The sequence below is a fragment of the Ornithorhynchus anatinus genome, chromosome 10 (assembly GCF_004115215.2).
Source record: "Ornithorhynchus anatinus isolate Pmale09 chromosome 10, mOrnAna1.pri.v4, whole genome shotgun sequence".
Lineage (NCBI taxonomy): Eukaryota > Metazoa > Chordata > Mammalia > Monotremata > Ornithorhynchidae > Ornithorhynchus > Ornithorhynchus anatinus.
This window is the reverse complement of record NC_041737.1, coordinates 14666062-14685780: the sequence shown is the minus strand read 5'-3', so window position 1 is coordinate 14685780 and position 19719 is coordinate 14666062. Positions and strand designations below refer to the sequence as shown.

The following is a 19719-nucleotide window of genomic DNA, read 5'->3' as shown; positions in this document are numbered from 1 at the left end:
ACCTGGGTTCTAATTCTGGCTCCTCTGCTAGTCAGCTGTGTGACCTTGGAGAAGTTGCTTAACTCCTCTGGGCCTCAGTTACCTCATCTGCCAAATGAGGATTAGGACTGGGACCCCCGTGTGGGACAGGGTCAGTGTCCAACCTGATTAACTTAGCTACCCCAACACTTAGAACAGTGCTTGACAAATATTATCAATATTATTTTCCGCCTTTTCCCACCCTTTATTATGGTGGTTTCGTGTCCCCGTCACCCTTTTCTATATTTGAGTAGGCTAATAATATTAACAATAATAAAGAATGGCATTTCAGCACTTGCTGCAGCACAAACACTGTGCTAAGCAGTGGGGTATACTCAGAGTCCCTGTACCCCGTGGGTGTTTAAAGCCTAAATAGGAGGCAGAATCGATATTGAATCGCCATTTTACTGATGAGGAAGCTGAAACAGAGAATCAATAATAATAATAATGATATTTGTTAAGCGCTTACTCTGTGCCAAGCACTGTTCTAAGCGCTGGGATAGGTACAAGGTAATCATGTTGTCCCCACTTGGGGTTCACAGTCTTGATCCCCATTTTACAGATGAGTGTCAGAGAAGTGAAGTGACTTGCCCAAAGTCACCCAGCTGACAAGTGGCGGGGCGGAATTAGAACCCACGACCTCTGACTCCCCAGAAGTAAAATGACCTGCCTAAGATCCATGTTCCCCCTCCACTCTTCAGTGTTACCCCAGGAGAGTTCAGTCCCCAATCTTAAATTGTACCAAGCTTGCTGGACGGAGCAGGATCGAGGCTGACGAAGAGGATTCCGAACCAGGGTTTTGACTGTGCCTCCCTCTTCCTCTTGGATTAATAACAGAATAGAACCTGATTCCTTAAAGCTTTAGCCTGCATTTCATCCTCACTGATTAATTCTGAAATAGAATATGATTATTTTAATGTCCTGCACATGTTATTTGATATGAAAATGAGACATATTTTTTAACCTACCAAGGTTACCACTGCCCAATTTTCTTTGATTGCCATGGTGCTTATGAACGTGATGCTCAAAAGGCAGGAGATTTGTGCATTATTATCCATGGACATTTATTGGGGGTTTTTAAGTATTTTTACCAGTAATTTCTCAATTCATAAAATTTTCACCACCTAGCTTTACTTAAACAATAGTCTAAATGAATTCTTTTGTTATGTACTGTTATATACTATTTAAAATAAATAACTTTTCATCAATGTTATTAAGGCTTCGATTAGAAGGGAAGAGTTATCCTTCAGCGGTTAGTTCTCTTTGTAAATTTGACAACTCTTTTGGCCTGGAATATATAGATAAATCCCTTTTATAAACCCAAACACAGCCTAATTGCCGAGGAGAAAACTGTATCAAATTGTCGTTTATAATTATTTGGAGGACTTTTGGCTTCCCAGCGTCTTTTGGAGGGGGGTGTTGGAGCGGGGGAGTAAAGCCTGTAGCAGGTCAATCACTGATGGACCTTAGATTTACACTTCTGTTCAAAAAGAGAGTTTCTCTGGCAACAATCTTGAGATTTCTTTGACGTTAGCCAATTTCCCTTACATTAACACTCCGTACATTGCAATGGTAATATCTGCTGCTAGATATTAAAACATCATTGTTGGGTTTTACATCAAAGCTAGCCTTTATTCTAGAATGAACGTTTATAAACTCATTTGGACAGGCAAAGGTATTATTGTAAGTTTTAATTTAAGCAAAGGATTTTATCTGCAGAATCAACACCATTTACTGTGTTCCCGAGGTCTAATACGAACTGATACCAGCCAGAGTTTAAATTGGCTCGTGAAATTGTAGAGGAGCTCACCACCTGGCTCTAGGCTGTAAGTGAAAGATAATAAGCTGGGATGGAAAGAGCCATAGTTTTATCTCTTCTCAGCATAATGGACTGCACAGAGGGCAAAAGCTGGAGACTTCCCTTACCAAAATTGTGAAAATAAATGAGATGAAAAAATGAGACCCACTAGCGGACCCTTTTAGAGAACTTCAAAATATGTTTGAAATATTACTGCAAAGAAAGGAAAACAAAGGAGATTTTTATGACCCCCTCCACCAGCTACCGATTTTCACGTCATTTTTTGTGCATTTGTGTCTGACAAATAGGAAGCCAAGAATGGGGAGTGTCATCATTTGAAGACAATCTGCACTTCTATCTTTTAGGGGTACAGACTGAGAGACTTTTCTGTGATATTTAAGTGCCTACTATGTGTGAAACACTGTTCTTGGTGCTGGGTAGCTACAAGTTGGTTCATTCATTCAATCATATTTATTGAGCACTTACTGTGTGCAGAGAGCGATAGTCAGATTAAACACAGTCTTTGTCCCCACATGGGGCTCACAGTCTAGAAGGGAAAATAGGTATTGATTCCCCATTTTACAGGGGAAGAAACTGAGGCACAGAGAATTAAGTGACTTGCTTAAGGCAACACAACAAGCAAGTGTGCCGAGCCGGGATTAGAACATAAATCTTCTTTGTTCCAAGCTTAAGTTATGAGTTATCTAGCTGGGAAAAATTGGTCTGGAAAAGGACACTTTACACTTTTAAAAAGCCCCAAGTAAAATTACTTGGAGATCCTATATTAAAAGATGGTTCTAGTTGGGGGTTTTTTGGCAGGGGGGAGAGGGGTACTAATGAAGCCATTTATACCTGAAACAATTTAGAAAAATCACATTTTTCACTGGGCACGATGTATGAGGGTACAACGATTGACCACTAGTTATTCTTTGGGGATTTTCATCTATGCTCTTTCCCAGTTTTCTAGGCTGGTTCAGAGTTGGCAAGGCACAGGTGTCCCGACACAGTTGCCATTCTAATATTCTGTTGATGCCTGGCTCCTTGTTTTGTTTTGTTGTCTGTCTCGCCCCTGTCGACTGTGAGCCCGTGTCGGGTAGGGATTGTCTCTATCTGTTGCCGCATTGTACTTCCCAAGCACTTAGTACAGTGCTCTGCACACAGTAAGCGCTCAATACATACGATTGAATGAATATGTTCATATAGTAAGAAAATGAGGCGACTGTGGGGTAAAGCACCGTCAGGCAGGCAGCTCTGTGACTACCACGTCTAAAATTTCTTCTTGGGGATGTTCCCTTTTGGAGTACAGTCAAAAGTATTAGCGTGATTGTCTCCGACCCTTGGGAAGATTTTATAATCTGTAGCTTTGGATGAGTTTCGAGGTGAACTGGAAATATATGCTGACACCAGCTTCCAGGTCATAATAAAATGGTAAAACTGATTATGGTGTTTAAGTGCTTACTATGCGCCAGGCACTGTACTAAGGACTGGGGTGGATAAAAGCAAGTAGAGTTGGACATAGTCCCTTTAAAGATAGGGTAACTGAGGCACAGAGAGGTGAAGTGACTTGCCCAAGGTCACGCAGCAGACCAGTGCAGGATCTGGGACTAGAATCCATGACCTTACGACTCCTAGGTCGATGCTCTATCCAGTAGGCCATGCTCAAGCATAGTGGACATGGAAAGACCTACCTCGCATCCCCACGTTATTCCAATATCGATGGGGATTTGCCACAGTGGACTTTCTAGACAATTGCTGTGTGTCAATCAGCGGTATTTATTGAGCACTCCTGTCCGCCGAGGACTATACTGAGCACTTGGAAGAGTACAGTACGATAGAATTGATAGCCACATCTCTGCTTGCAAAATAAATTACAGATAAGCACGCGAGTATAAGGATATCGTCATCCTTTTTCCATCACTGTGGAGCGTAGCAAGTTGTGTTAGGGTTAAAATGATTATCCAAGAAAAGCCGGGCTCTGTGGCAGGTCCATCAATATAAAAGCACTTTTCCAACTGTCTAAACCCCAGACATAATGGAGAATCCTAAAGATCTTAGTGAGATCCTGAAGGAAGTCTAATGTAGTAGCTACAGTAACTAGTTCCCAGAGCCCTGGTTTATTGATGGAGTCAAATGCTCTTGTCCAATCTAGCAATAGGAAGAGAGGTCTTGATTTGGTTCCCTGGCCCTTTTCTGTGTCAGGCTGAGTCATTCAATCCTATTGAACTTTGGTTGTAATTCAAGTAATTACCAAGGCTGAGAAATGCAAACTTCCTAGGGGATAGTCAAGAAAATACGACATTGCTTCATCAATGAAAGGAGATGAAATGCTCATTTTTAATGCTAAAAATTTAATTATGAAGTCACAGCTCAATCAATTGCAGTCAAGCATTGCCAGCCGTGTTCTCAAATGGGATGGTGTATGCAGAAACTGATGGGGAAACAGCGGAAGTGATATCATCTCTTTCCTCCTTTTGACCTAACCCTCTTTGCCCTTATCTTTCTTGCCCGCATTATCTGACAACCTAATTCTCTCTGTTTGGAAGTATGTATATATATATATATATATATATATATATATATATATGCATGAGTATGGGTAAGTCATGATGATGACCATGGTATTTGTTAAGCGCTGTACTAAGCACTGGATGTAGGAGGGTGTGTTTCTCTCAACCTGATGCATCCTGCCGCACTTCAAAAACTACATCTAAGTTAAAAAAAATAAATAACAAAGAGCTTGTAGGATTGTGCGAAAAATGAAGGGAAAAAGAAAATGGGGGTGTGACTCATAAGAGGCCCAGAAATAGAAAGGTAAAGATAGACGGTCTTCAGGTAAAGTGAAAGGAGGGATGGATGCTCTTCTATTCTGTTACACCAGATTTTAGGTGTGGTGGGTCACGGGGTAAGTCGACAGCTCAATTACAAGGCTGATTTGTTTTCGGGGCAACATAGCACTGCCCTAGGAGTTTTAAATAGATTTTTTTGGGGTCAAGATAGATGTAATTTCAGGTTTTGCTCATTTCCACTCCCAGTAGGACCTAACTTTAAAGGCAAAAAGAAAAGGGAATCTCTTTTGTATTCTACTTCTGTCTCTTTCCATGTGTCCCTCACCACAGGGGTATTAGAAGCATCCAGAACTAGACAGGTAGCTGAAGGATACTTTGAATGTGATTTGCAGAGATTTAGGTTAGGTTAAAGTTCTTCCTCTGATAATCCTGTGATTATCAAGATAACTGGGACTTCTTATTCACTAGTTGATATAGTTTGCATCTACCCCAGCACTTAAGACTGCTTGGCACACAGTAAACACTTAATAAATACCATTATTATTATCATTATTATTATCATCAAATTCTTCGTGCCTCAGTTCCCTCATCCCTCACCTGTTCGCCCTCCTATTCAGACTATAAGCACCACGTGAGACCTGATTATCTTATATCTCCCCACATTTGCTTAGTAAAGGGCTTACAGCACATACTAAGAGCTTAAAAAATATCACACGTATTGTTATCGTTATTGTCATTATTTTCACTTATGATTTGAGAAGTCCGTAAAGAGGGACCATCCCGTATACATTTTAAAATATCGGATTGTCTCGTAAATATATCCGCTCTCGAAGGTCGTGTTCCATTTCAAATGTGTTTGAGATCTGTCCAGTGAAATAGCCGAAAATGGTGATTTCCTAATATTTAGATCAAAAAATAGACTTCCGTAACCATCCCCTCCTTCTGTTTCCGAGGCCTTGAAATCAGCTGGGCCAAGGCCAGGAGTTTTCTGCAGTTGACAAGATGCCATTATTCCTTGAGCAATGCCGCAGAACGGCGGGCACGATCAAATGGGTGCCCAGTGGGAAGAGAATGTCAGGGTCACTGGGACCTCCTTGTGGGAGAAGGAACTTCCTTGTTCTTTTAAGCCGGATGAGACTGAGGCAGTGAGATTTGCATGGTGTGCAGCAGCAGAATGGAAAGGAGCGCTGAGTTGGAAAAAAAACCCAGAAGGTTCAGAAAAAGGCCTTCAGAGGAGTACCGTCCTCCGAAGACCTGCAGAGGAAAGGAAACTAAGGAAGCATGGGGAGAAAAGATGATAAACTTTAAAAAAGAGGAATGAGAGGAATAAGATTTGGAGCCTGGGGAGGAAGCTGAGGTGGAAATAATAAACCGAGGAAGGATGGCAAAAGTTGGTGCCAATCAATCAGTGGCATTTATTGAGCCCTACTATGTGCAAAGCCCTGCACTAAATGCTCGGGAGAGTTCAGTACAACAGAATTAGCAGACACGTTCCCTGCCCTGGGAGTCGGAAGGACCTGGCTCCACCATTTATCTGCTGTGTGACATTGGCTAAGTCACTTCTCTGTGCCTCAATTACCTCAGCTGTAAAATGGGGATTAAGACTGTGAGCCCCACGAAGGACGGGAACTGTGTCCCACTTAATTTCCTTGTATCCACCCCAGCACTTAGTGCCTGGCACATAGTCAGCGCTGAACAAATACCACAGTTATTATTAATAGTAGGGTTTTCCCTGGAGCCCACCATGGGGGCCCGCCCGGCGTGGGCTCTAGGGGAATCCGTCAAGATGGCTCCGGGCTGACCGCTAAATTCTTGAAGCTATTGCTGCTCTAAATAAGATTTCAACCTCTGAAAAGTCACCCAGTTTGGATTTTTTTAAGCGGAGATGTAGCTCGTAATTGAAGCCTGATTATGTGCAACGGAGAAACGAAGCAACAATTTGTTCCCAGGGCTAAATTGTGCTGATGTGTGACCAAGGAATTTGGCGTACTGTACATTTTCTCCAGAGTTGTCAGAGCACCACACCACAAAAATGTAAAATACTTCTTTTCTTAACAAATGATTATTCCAAATGTTAGGACCATGGGAGCACATTTTTTTTTCTTATGGGATATATTTGTCCATTGTTTTTATACAGAATTAAGTCGGAGCTGTCCGACCACAGTTCTCCCCATCTTTAAATCACTTTAGAAATAATAACTGTGGGATTTGTCAGATACTTACGAGGTGCCAAGCATTGTACTAAGCACTGGGATAGGCACAAGATAATCAGGTCAGATGTAGTTCCTGTCCCACATGGGGCTCACACTGTGCATAAGAGGGGGAAAAGATATTGAATTCTCATTTTACAGATGAGAAAACTGAAGCACAGAGGACTTAACCAAGGTCACACAACAGACTCCTAAGCTTATCCACTAGGCAACACTGATTATGATGAGGATGGCATTTGTTAAATGCTTACGATGTGCAAAGCACTGTTCTAAGCACTGGGGAGGATACAAGGTCATCAGGTCGTCTCACGTGGGGCTCACATCCCCATTTTAGAGATGAGGGAACTGAGGCACAGAGAAGTGAGGTGAGTCGCCCAAAGTCACACAGCTGACAAGCGACGGAGCCAGGATTTGAACCCGTGATCTCCGACTCCCCAGCCCGGGCTCTTTCCACTGAGCCACGCTGCTTCTCACACTGCTTGCACTAGGAGACCACTGAGGTAAGGGAAGAAGAGGGTTAGCTGATTAAAGCTAATGAGTTCTGTGTAACGCCAAGATACGTGGATAACGATTAGAGGTTTTAGAGGAGCGGAGAGTTGTGGCCTGAACATTTTTTGAGGAGAAATAATCTGGGCAGCAGAGGGAAGTAGAGACCGGAGAGGAGAGAGACAAGCAGGGAGGTCTGCAAGATCAGCCTCCAGTAGTCAAGGAGGAATATGATAAGTGATAAGGAGGATCTGTCAAGGATAAGGAGGAGAAGGCAAGGAGGATATGATATGATAAGTGATAAAGAATATGATAAGGAGGGTGGCTCAGTGGAAAGAGCCCGGGCTTGGGGGGGTTCGAATCCCGGTTCTGCCACTTGTCAGCTGTGTGACTGTGGGCAAGTCATTTCACTTCTCTGGGCCTCAGTGGCCTCATCTGTAAAATGGGGAGGAAGACTGGGTGCCTCACGTGGAACAACCTGATTGGGGATTAAGACTGTGAGCCTCACATGGGACAACCCGATGACCCTGTATCTACTCCAGCCTTAGAACAGTGCTCTGCACATAGTAAGCGCTTAACAAAATACCAACATTATTATCATTATTATTATAAGTGCTTGGATGAAGAAGAAAAGGCGATTCTAGAGAAGCTGAATAGGGGGGTTGAATGAGAGAGATGATTCGAGGATGATGCCAAAGTTCCAGATTTGTGAGACAGGAAGGACAGTGGTGTTTTCTACAGTGATGGGAAAATCTGATGGAGGACAGACTTGCTTACTTAACCTGTCCAGTTTTCCTTCCTCGTGTTTATCTGTAAACAGTTGAACGCGTCTCTCCTCTACGCTCTAAGAGTCTTGATGGAAGGGATCATGTTTTCTAATTCTATCGCACCCTCCTAGGCCCTTAGCGTAGACCCCTGAACGCTCGCGCTCAGTCCGTAAGATGAACTGATGGACAGATTGATTCACTGGAGGAAATGGGCATCTCTGAATAGGCCTGACATTTTCATTTTCTGCTTGTCCCCAGGTCTTCCGATCTATCCCCGAAACCCATTATAATAAGAGACTGATCCTCCATTAAATACGATTCAGATAATATTTTAATAGAGCTGAGTTCTTAACGGACATGGATATCAAAGCCGATTTGATGGCCTGGCGGAAAGAGCATGTGCCTGGGATGTGCTAATCCTAATCCTAGTTCTAATCCTGGATTTAAAGAAAATATATATTTTTTAAGTGGTCATAATAATGTTGGTATTTGTTAAGCGCTTACTATGTGCAGAGCACTGTTCTAAGCGCTGGGGGAGATACAGGGTAATCAGGTCGTCAGTATCTACCCCAAGTATCTACCCCAGCGCTTAGAACAGTGCTCTGCACATAGTAAGCGCTTAACAAATACCAACGTTATGATTATTAAACCATTCCATCTGCCTCAAAAATATAAACGTTTCTTGAAAATACTGGCCAAAGGAATGATCTCGTGGCTCAGTGGAAAGAGCCCGGGCTTGGGAGCCAGAGGTCATGCGTTCGAATCCCGGCCCTGCCCCGTCAGCTGTGTGACTGTGGGCCGGTCGCTTTACGTCTCTGTGCCTCAGTTCCCTCATCTGTAAAATGGGGATGAAGACTGTGAGCCTCCCGTGGGACCACCTGATGACCCCGTATCTATCCCAGAGCTTAGAACAGTGCTCTGCACATAGGAAGCGCTTAACAAATACCAGCATTATCATTATTATCTCAGGAAAGCAAGCTGTCCTTGAAAGAGGGGGTTCAGAACGCGTGGATATGTATAAAGAGTTTAGGATGGCAGAAGTGACCATATGATGGATTGTTTGCGATCAGCCTCATTATCATCCATGTAGATCTTCCAAGTGATTTCCGAGTACACGCCCTCTCCCCACCCCTCCATATGGACAATCTCCTTGTTCGATTGCTAGTGTTTAAAGATGTAGAAATATTGGGAGGCTCTGGAAAAAGACTTCCTTCTTCACGGCCTCCTTCTTGCTTTTGTTAAAAATTTCTGCTCTGTGTAAGTTCTTGGCCCTATTTTCTTCTAACCCTCCCTACAGCCAGAGAATATTGGAGAAGCAGCGTGGCTCAGTGGAAAGAGCACGGGCTTTGGAGTCAGAGGCCATGAGTTCAAATGCCGGCTCTGCCACTCGTCAGCTGTGTGACTGTGGGCAAGTCGCTTCACTTCTCTGTGCCTCAGTTACCTCATCTGTAAAATGGAGATTAAGACTGTGAGCCCCACGTGGGACAACCTGATTCCCCTGTGTCTACCCCAGCGCTTAGAACAGTGCTCTGCACATAGTAAGCGCCTAACAAATACCAACATCATCATTATTATTATTATTATTATTGAATTGGCCCTATCGAGAGAGACGGTGGGTTTTCTGCCTCCCTAACTCGGTTCCGATCTCGGCTCTTAGCAGACGCAGCGTGGCTCAGAGAAGCAGCGTGGCTCAGTGGAAAGAGCCCGGGCTTGGGAGTCAGAGGTCATGGTTCGAATCCCGGCTCTGCCGGTTGCTAGCTGTGTGACTTTGGGCAAGTCACTTAACTTCTCGGTGCCTCAGATACCTCATCTGTAAAATGGGGATTAAAACTGTGAGCCCCACGTGGGACAGTCTGATCACCCTGTATCCCCCCAGCGCTTAGAACAGTGCTTTGCACATAGTAAGCGCTTAACAAATACCACCGTTATTATTAAATAAATGAGAAGCAGCGTGGCCTGATGGATGAAGCACAGACCTGGAAGTCAGAATGACCTGGCTCCTAAACCTGGCTCTGCCACTTGTCGGCTGTGGGACCCTGGACGAGTCACTTCACTTCTCCGTGGCTCAATTCCCTCATCGTAAAATGGGGATTGAGACGGCGAACCCCGTGTGGGACGTGGATCTTGTCCAACCCGATTAACTTGTATCTACCCCGGGGCCTCGTACAGTGTCTGGAACATAGTTAAGGCTTAAATGTTTTAAAAAATTCCATTGAAGGAACGAACTGTGGCTTCCCTGAAATAGAACAGCATTTGAGAAGCCGCTCGACCTAGTGGAAAGAAACCGCCACTCTGCCACTTGCCTTTTGTGTGACCTTGAGCAGTCACTTAAGTCATCTGTACCTCAGTTTCCTCATCTGCAAAATGGGGATAAAAATCTGACTCCTACTTAACCTGTGAACTCTATGTGGAAGAGGGACTCTGACCTGACGATCTCGTTTCCACCCCAGTTCTGAGTACACGTGTTTGGCGCCAAGTAAAGGCTTAACAAATTCCATTAAAAAATTATCATGTCGAAAACTCTGCAGTGTTCCAGCTTCCCGATAAGGTTTTCTGCTCTGCCGAGTTGTTTTTCTCTTTCCTCCAGTCCTCAGGCCAAGAGTGGCACATTCCCTGCTTTCAATTCTGTAAGTACCTCAGGGTGAGCCGGAGTAAAAATATTGTGTTCTTCTGCCTGGGCCAAAACTGTCGTGCCACTGCATTCAAGCCACGTGTGCTCCAAAAATTCATCTGCGAAGCATTACTCTCAAGCCCGACAAACTAACCCTGAGGTAACGGGAGTCGACTCTCCCCATAGCTCCCGCTGGCTGAACGAGTCCTCTGTCAGAGCTAATGCTGCCTTGTAGATGGGCTCAGAATCACTTTGACCCTACAAAACTTTCACGAAGTTGCAAAATATGCCTTTTCCATACACGTAAACCGGCGCCGCTTCTTCATAATAATAATAATGTCGGTATTTGTTAAGCGCTCACTATGTGCAGAGCACTGTTCTAAGCGCTGGGGGGGATACAGGGTCATCAGGTCGTCCCCCTTGAGGCTCCCAGTTAATCCCCATTTTACAGATGAGGTAACTGAGGCACAGAGAAGTGAAGTGACTCGCCCACGGTCACCCAGCTGACAAGGGGCAGAGCCGGGAGTCATTCATTCATTCATTCATTCAATAGTATTTATTGAGCGCTTACTATGTGCAGAGCACTGTACTAAGCGCTTGGGATGAACAAGTCGGCAACAGATAGAGACAGTCCCTGCCGTTTGACAGGCTTACAGTCTAATCGGGGGAGACGGACAGACAAGAACAATGGCACTAAACAGCGTCAAGGGGAAGAACATCTCATAAAAACAATGGCAACTAAATAGAATCGAGGCGATGTACAATTCATTAACAAAATAAATAGGGTAACGAAAATATATACAGTTGAGCGGACGGGTACAGTGCTGTGGGGATGGGAAGGGAGAGGTGGAGGAGCAGAGGGAAAAGGGGAAAATGAGGCTTTAGCTGCGGAGAGGTAAAGGGGGGATGGCAGAGGGAGTAGAGGGGGAAGAGGAGCTCAGTCTGGGAAGGCCTCTTGGAGGAGGTGATTTTTAAGTAAGGTTTTGAAGAGGGAAAGAGAATCAGTTTGGCGGAGGTGAGGAGGGAGGGCGTTCCAGGACCGCGGGAGGACGTGACCCAGGGGTCGACGGCGGGATAGGCGAGACCGAGGGACGGCGAGGAGGTGGGCGGCAGAGGAGCGGAGCGTGCGGGGTGGGCGGTAGAAAGAGAGAAGGGAGGAGAGGTAGGAAGGGGCAAGGTGATGGAGAGCCTCGAAGCCTAGAGTGAGGAGTTTTTGTTTGGAGCGGAGGTCGATAGGCAACCACTGGAGTTGTTTAAGAAGGGGAGTGACATGCCCAGATCGTTTCTGCAGGAAGATGAGCCGGGCAGCGGAGTGAAGAATAGACCGGAGCGGGGCGAGAGAGGAGGAAGGGAGGTCAGAGAGAAGGCTGACACAGTAGTCTAGCCGGACTAGTAGTCTAGTCTAGTCGAACCCATGACCTCTGACTCCGAAGCCCAGGCTCTTTCCACTGAGCCACGCTGCTTCCCTACGCTTCTTCCCTCTCTGTCATTCCCCTGCATTCCCCTACAGCCCTTCCCCATATCACTGGGCTGCGAGAAACGGAGAATTCTTGCTTTCAGCGTTTTCCGGACTGGACCACCAACTGACCGGTGACCTTTTGTTTCAAATTAAAAATAACAAAGAAGCCGTAAAACCTCATATTTCTGGACAGAGTCCCCTCTTGGTTCTCCTCCCGCCGCTCTGACCATTCCTTCCGAATGGCTTTCGTTAGCTCTTCCTCTGCCTCCTACTCCGTGACTGTCCCTCAACACTCAGTTCTATTCTCAATCTACATCTACCCCCTCGGGAAGCTCGTCTGCCATCGTGGCTTCAACCACCACCAGGGAGACGATTCCCAAATCTATCTCGCAACCCCTTTCGTGCTCTGCAAACTCGCATCTCCTCCTGCATCTCTACGTGGAGACCTGGCAGCACCTCAAGCTTGACTGAACTCAACTCATCTCCCCTCCCAAATCCTCTTCGCCACCTGACTTTGCCATCGAAGCAGCGTGGTTCAGTGGAAAGAGCCCGGGCTTCGGAGTCAGAGGTCATGAGTTCGACGCCCGGCTCTGCCGCTCGTCAGCTGCGGGACTGTGGGCGAGTCACTTCACTTCTCTGGGCCTCAGTTACCTCATCTGTAAAATGGGGATTAACTGGGAGCCTAACGTGGGACGACCTGATGACCCTGTATCTCCCCCAGCACTTAGAACAGTGCTCTGCGCCTACTAAGCGCTTAACAAATACCGACATTATTATTACTGCTGCGTCACTCTCCTCGCGCCTGACTTACCTTTCGTCTCTTCCCCTCTCCAGTTCATATCTCCCTCTACTATAATCATTTTTATAACACATCATCCTGTGCCCGTCTCCCCACAGTCAGAACCTCCAGGCGATGTCCGTTCTTCCCCACATTAGGCAGAAACCTCTAACCGTTGACGTCAAGGCATCAACCGGCTCCCCCGCCACTTATCGGTCAGTGCTATTTAATGAGCACTTACTGTATGCAGACCACTGTACTAAGTGCTTGAGAGTATAATACAAGTTGGTAGAGAAGCAGCGTGGCTCAGTGGAAAGAGCCCGGGCTTGGGAGTCAGAGGTCGTGGGTTCTAATCCCGGCTCCGCCACTTGTCCGCTGTGTGACCTTGGGCAAGTCACTTAACTTCTCCGTGCCTCAGTGACCTCATCTGTAAAAATGGGGATTTAAAAACGTGAGCCCCACGTGGGACAACCTGATTACCCTGTATCTCCCCCAGCACTTAGAACAGTGCTCTGCACATAGTAAGCGCTGAACAAATACCATCATTATCATTATCAGATGTGTTACCTGCCCACCAGGAACTTAGAATCTAGAAGGGGAGACAGATGTTAAAATAAATTACACCTGTGCAAATAAACATTCTGTGGGGCCGAATGTGGGGTGAAATGATCAAGTATTTTTAAAGGGTACCAATCCCAGTGCATAGACAATGGAGAAGGAAGTGGAAGTTTGGGATATGAGGTGGAGAAGTTGTGATTTTGGTAAGGCTTTGAAGGCGGAGAGAGTGATTTCCCTTATGTGAAGGGGAGGGGAGTTCCAAGCCAAAAATGAGGACGTGGGCGAGGGGTTAGAGTGAGTTGGCTGAAGCGGCGGTACAGTGAGTTACGTTGGTATTGGAGGAGCGAAGAGCGTGGGTTGGGATGTAGTAGATCAGTGAGGTAACGTAGGACGGGGAGAGGCGATCGAGTGCTTTAAATCGGATGGTCAAGTGTTTCCGTTAGACGTTGAACTGGACAGGCAACCACTCTTCCCTCACTACATTACGGTTCACCCACGCTATTCTTCTCAAACCGGCCCACTCACTGTGGCTCGATCTCTTCTGTCTCATTCCTGAACTCTTGGTCACACCCTCCTTCTGCCTGAAACCCCCTCCCTTTCCCCATCCAGCTGACTTCTTCTGTTCTCCCCATCTTTGATGGCCTTCTGAAATCCCATCTGCTCCAGAAGACCTTCGCTGGTTAATCTTTCATTCCCCCAACCCAACTGGCACTAGAGCACTTCCATCTCAGCTAAGCGGTTGAATACTTTTAGCGCTTGAACCTCCGTGTAGTATTTACATACTATACCTTTGCACTCTGACTCGTCTGCCTGTCTGAAAGCGTCTCTCCCCCTCTATGAGATTGTAAGTCTCTGGCGAGCAGGGATGATGCCCACTAATTCTCCTAAACTCTCCCAAGCCTAAACAGGAAGCGGCACGCCCTAGGGAAAGAGCACGAGCTTCGGAGTCAGAGGATCTAGGTCTTAATAATAAGGATGTTGGTTTTTGTTAAGCGCTTACTATGTGCAGAGCACCGTTCTAAGCGCCGGGGTAGATACAGGGTCATCGGGTCGTCCCACGTGAGGCTCACGGTTAATCCCCATTTTACAGATGAGGTAACCGAGGCACAGAGAAGTGACCTGCCCACAGTCACACAGCTAACAAGTGGCAGAGCCGGGATTCGAACCGATGACCTCTGACTCCCAAACCCGGGCTCTTTCCGCTGAGCCACGCTGCCTCTTAATCCCGGCTCCACCGCTTGTCTTCTGTATGACCTAACTTCTCTGTGCCTCAGTTACCTTATCTGTAAAATGGGGATTAAGACTGTGAGCCCTATATGGGTCATGGACTGTGTCCAACCTGATTAGCTCGTATCTACCACAATGCTTAGTGTAGTGCTTGGCACATTTTCGCTCATTCATTCGTTTATTTATTCATTTATTTTTATAGTTTTATTAATTCATTTATTGAGCCCTTATTTGTACAGAGCACTGAGCTAAGTGCTAACAAATAGCACTTTAAAAATAATCCCTTAGTACAGTGCCTCGCACATGAGCATTCGGTAAATATAATCGATCAATTAAGCCTAGCTAAAATATTTGCTTTAAGTAATAGAGACTGCTAAAATGATATTATGCCACTCCCAAACTTCCTTAAAATCTCTTTTTATGGAAAGTACATGCAGTGTTCCCTTTCCTGCCGTCAGCGTCCTGGTGAGGAAAAGGTCCTAAAGTTCAACTCTTCAACTAAGATTCTTTATAAGCAACAATTCTCCCCATGGGCTTGGACTGCTCTCGAACTGTTTTATATTTCCTTTCAAGAACGGACGACTTCTCGTTTCCAGCTTTCCCTTTTACAGGAAAGCACAAAAAACCCTTGTGATACTACACGAGGACACGTTGGAGATGATAAAAACCGTGGAGCGGTGCATTTGGAATGAAATATAAAATATGTCGCTCTCATTCCAGATGATTTCCCCAACCATATTTTTGCTTCCGCAGTGGAAAGAGGATAAATAATAAACTGGAATTAGCCTAATTTTTAAAGGTTTGAAAAGCTGCATACGTAGTGTAAACAAGACACCGCGGATAACCGGTGAGCCTCAGAATTCCTTTCTCCTTTTTTTTTTCATTTTACTGTTAAGCAGACTGAATATTAAGCGCCTCTTCCATTTAAATTTAAGACTCCTGAAGCCAAGCGCAAGCATTTTTGCTTTGAACACTCTCTCGATCTTTCCCTGTTAGTATTGGACTTCTTATTCTTAGCGACATTGTTGCTAAAATAAGTTGCTCTTTTTTTCCTACAAGATTTGCCAAAGCCGCTGTTGGAATGCATTTGTGTTATCCTTTTACTAACGGAATTCCTGTAACATTCACAATGACCTAATTGAGCCTTTTGGCCTCAAAAAATGACACGTTTATGTGAAACTGGTAAAGGGGTTAGAGGCGTTCCCAAAGAAGAATTTCAGTGGCTCTTTCCATATCAGGCCCTGCATTATTTCTAAGGAATCTGCAAGGATATTGCTTTTTTTTCCACCCTGGCTGTTTGCAACGTACCCTATTTGGCCATAGTTCAGAGACATAAGGAGCAAGAGTTTCCAAGGTGCAGTGGTAATAATGTTAAAGCAAGTATATTTCGGAGCGGTCTTCTTTCTGTGTTCATTCATCGGGCTAGTCACTGCAATCCCCTGCTCACTCCTACACTCTATGGCTTAAATATGGGAATGAAAGGCAGACCCAACCTTGGAATCCAGGACATCAGAAATATAGAAAACCAGGAAAACAAAAAGATGCCTTTATTAATTTCTTTGGCGAAAGAGCTGGCCTGCATTTTACGTCCCGGCGCTCTTCCTGAATGACGAATGGATAATGTTTACCCAAAATGTGGACTTGAAGGTGGTTGAAATTTATGAATTACTAGGTGAATTTTGCAGTTATCTAATAACTATTCATCCACATGTTCTGATGAAGCAAATGATCCCAATACCTGTTCTCCCTCCTATTTGACACTGAACCCCATGTGGGCCAGGGATTGTGTCTGACCATATTAACCTGTAACTACACCCAGTGCTTAGTACATTGCTTGGCGCCAAGTATGCATTTAGCAAGTGTTATTAGTTCAGATTGACTCTCATTACTAAGCTAACTGAACAGTTAACTGGATCGCTAATAAGCTATGTATGTAATAGGTACCTCATTCGCTCCGAGAGCGGGGCGCTTCCTCATTAGATTGCCAGATTCAGGAGGGCAGGATCTCCGTCGTGTTTCTTCCGTGTTTTCCCCGGTCGTCAAGACAGCGCTCCGCGCACCTAGTGCAGCGTTCTATACAGAGCCCGCCCTGAGTCAACCTGGCGAACGACGACGACGGCGATACGCAGACATGCACCGAATTCTCTCCCGAACCTCGTACGGCAGGGAGAGCGAAGGCGTCGAGTGAACGTGGACACTTACCTCTGGGTGATTTGTTCTTATCCCCTCTTGTCCCCACTGTCTCTCCCTTACCTGCACAGGTCTCCCCATCATAGGTCTCACACACCCATTCATGGCACTCGCAAAGAGAGCCAAAGTACATGCCGGGCTCGGTCACCTGGCAGATGCAGACTCCGCAGTCACACCAGCCTCTGCCATTACACAGCTGGCTCCCTGAGGGCCTTCCGGGGGCCCGGCACCGCCGCTCTGCCTCAGCCTTGGACAGTCTGCAGGTACCCCCTGACCGGCTCCTACAGGAAGTCACAAACACACATCCTACCTGTTAGTGAAAATCCCGGTCCTTTTTTTGTTTTTTCATTCATTCATTCAGTAGTATTTATTGAGCGCTTACTACGTGCTAATCGCTCGGAATGTACAATTCGGTTTTTGCCACCCACCGAAAAGAGCCGGTGCGTTGCCCGCAGGAAAACTTTCCTGAAGGAAGGATCCGGCTGGCGGGGGCTCGTGAGAATCTTCATATTTTGAAAGGCATTTTCTTGTCCCATTCCGAGCTTTAAATAGCCCATTAAGGCCAGAACAGTCACTGGAAACGGTTTGTCGCTGAATCATAGTTCGGGTGGATGAAGATTAGACTAATGCAAGATTATTGTGCTGATCGTGTTCATAATCTCCCCGCTGGATTTTTCGATCACTGTGTAGAGGCCAGAAATAAGAATGGGTCCACAGATGCTTATGGTGTCACAGCAATAGGTATAGAGCCCGGGCTTGGGAGTCAGAAGTCGTGGGTTCGAATCCCAGCTCGGCCACTTGTCAGCTGTGTGACTGTGGGCAAGTCACTTCACTTCTCTGTGCCTCAGTTACCTCATCTGGAAAATGGGGATGAAGACTGTGAGCCGCACGTGGGACAAACTGATGACCCTGTATCTACCCCAGCGCTTAGAACAGTGTTTGGCACATAGTAAGCGCTTAACAAATACCAACATTATTATCTGTAAAATGGGGATTAAGACTGTGAGCCTCACGTGGGACAATCTGATTACCCTGTAACTACCCCAGAGCTTAGAACAGTGCTCTGCACAGAGTAAGCGCTTAAACACCAACATTATTCTCCCCCTGATTAGACTGAGACACCGTCAATGGGCAGGGATTGTCTCTCTCTGTTGCCGAATTGTACATTCCAAGTGCTTAGTACAGTGCTCTACACATAGTAAGCGCTCAATAGATACTACTGAATGAATGAATAGAGTCTATAGGGAGCTAGGCAAGGAAATCTGAATTTGCACGGATGAAGTCTGTCAAATGATAAAACTCGATACACCTCTGTCAGCGACCCTTAGTCAGTGGGCAGCGTATAAAGTAAAATGCACCATGTATTTTGTGTGTGCATTACCCGTGCTCTTCGTGCATATCCTCTACAGAGAGGATAAGACGACCTGAACGAGGAAAGGGACACTCTTTTTATCTGTATTTAGAGAAAGGAAGCCGTGGCAGCAGGTTGAAAATGCCCCCCCCCCCCCCCCGCCCCCTTATTCTGCAACCTAAGAACAGTTTCCTGCTTGAGGCAACTAGACTCCAACCGGAGCCCTGCCACACAAACCACTTTGAGAATAACAAATCAGACTTACCTCAGGGATAGCGACAAACTCTGAGGAACAGCCGACAGTCCAGCGAGAAGCAGAGATGCCAGGAGCAAGAGCTTCCCGAAGCCTTGTACAGGCATGGCTAGGCCAGAGGAAGCTTGGGGGTCGGCGTCGGCTTCCGCAAGAGGGTTCGGCAGACGGACGGACCGACAGATCGACGGTCGGAGAGACCGACCGGACACCAGGCTCGCAAATCCCAGAGCTGGCCAGAACCGGCTCGACTCTTTCCTCGGCGCTGCAAGTGCCTCTGATTAGCTGCCTGGAAGGATTTGGGCAGCGGCACTTCTCTGGGAGGGAACTTGGTGCCAAACCTAAAAGTTTACAGTCTAGGCAGGGAAGAAATTAGAAACAGTTGTCCAACCAGATGGCTTATTTTGACACACACAAAAAAGCGTCCCGTTCACAGATTTTAGAAAACCGACTAGCTTTCGCAACCCAGGCACCAAAATATTTGAACCGAGTATAAGTTTTGTCGCCCTATTATTTTGGATAATCCGAGAAATGTGATTTCCCAATCACATTTCTTAGATTATAAAATACCCAGAAATCACTTCTCTTATATAAAATATCCACTGAGGTAGCACAGACTGCAGACAATGACGATCACTTTAACGGAGGGCTTTCAGAGCACTGTTTTGTCTTTCGGTGCTGAGTCAAATAATAATATTGTTGGTATTTGTTAAGCGCATACTATGTGCAGAGCACCGTTCTAAGCACTGGGGGTGGGACAATCTGATTCCCTTGTGTCTACCCCAGCGCTTAGAACAGTGCTCTGCACATAGTAAGCGCTTAACAAATACCAACATTATTATACAGGCTAATCAGGTTGTCCCACCTGAGGCTCACAGTCTTAATCCCCATTTTATAGATGAGGTCACTGAGGCCCAGAGAAGTGAAGTGACTTGCCCACAGACACACAGCTGACAAGTGGCAGAGCGGGGATTCGACCTCTGCTTCCCAAACCCGGGCTCTTTCCACTGAGCCACGCTGCTTCTCTTGCGAACTCTATGTATTTTTAAATTAACTTAATTAGATGTCTCAATTTTAGAGTGTCCCTTCCCCAAAACTTTCTTAAAGGATTATTCTTTTGGGTTCTTCAAGACATTCACACACACAAATCACCGAATCAAATATTATAGTTATTATAACAATTATTAATATAGTTATAACAATTATTAATGAATACAGCCTGTGTAACAT

General features: G+C 45.6%; 1 protein-coding gene across 2 annotated transcripts in view; it reads right to left on the bottom strand.

The window, feature by feature from the left end:
• ITGBL1 (integrin subunit beta like 1) overlaps positions 1-18849 on the bottom strand; it is a 165670-nt gene extending 146821 nt beyond the window's left edge. The window contains exons 1-2 of one of the 2 annotated variants that reach the window (XM_001513577.4): positions 18505-18849; positions 16952-17169 (exon numbers count right to left, since the gene is read on the bottom strand). In XM_001513577.4, the coding sequence (XP_001513627.2) occupies positions 16952-17169; positions 18505-18599 (313 nt within the window). In that variant the 5' untranslated portion in view covers positions 18600-18849. The other variant, XM_039913220.1, reaches the window with a different exon arrangement.
• Between the last annotated feature and the right edge of the window lie 870 nt (positions 18850-19719).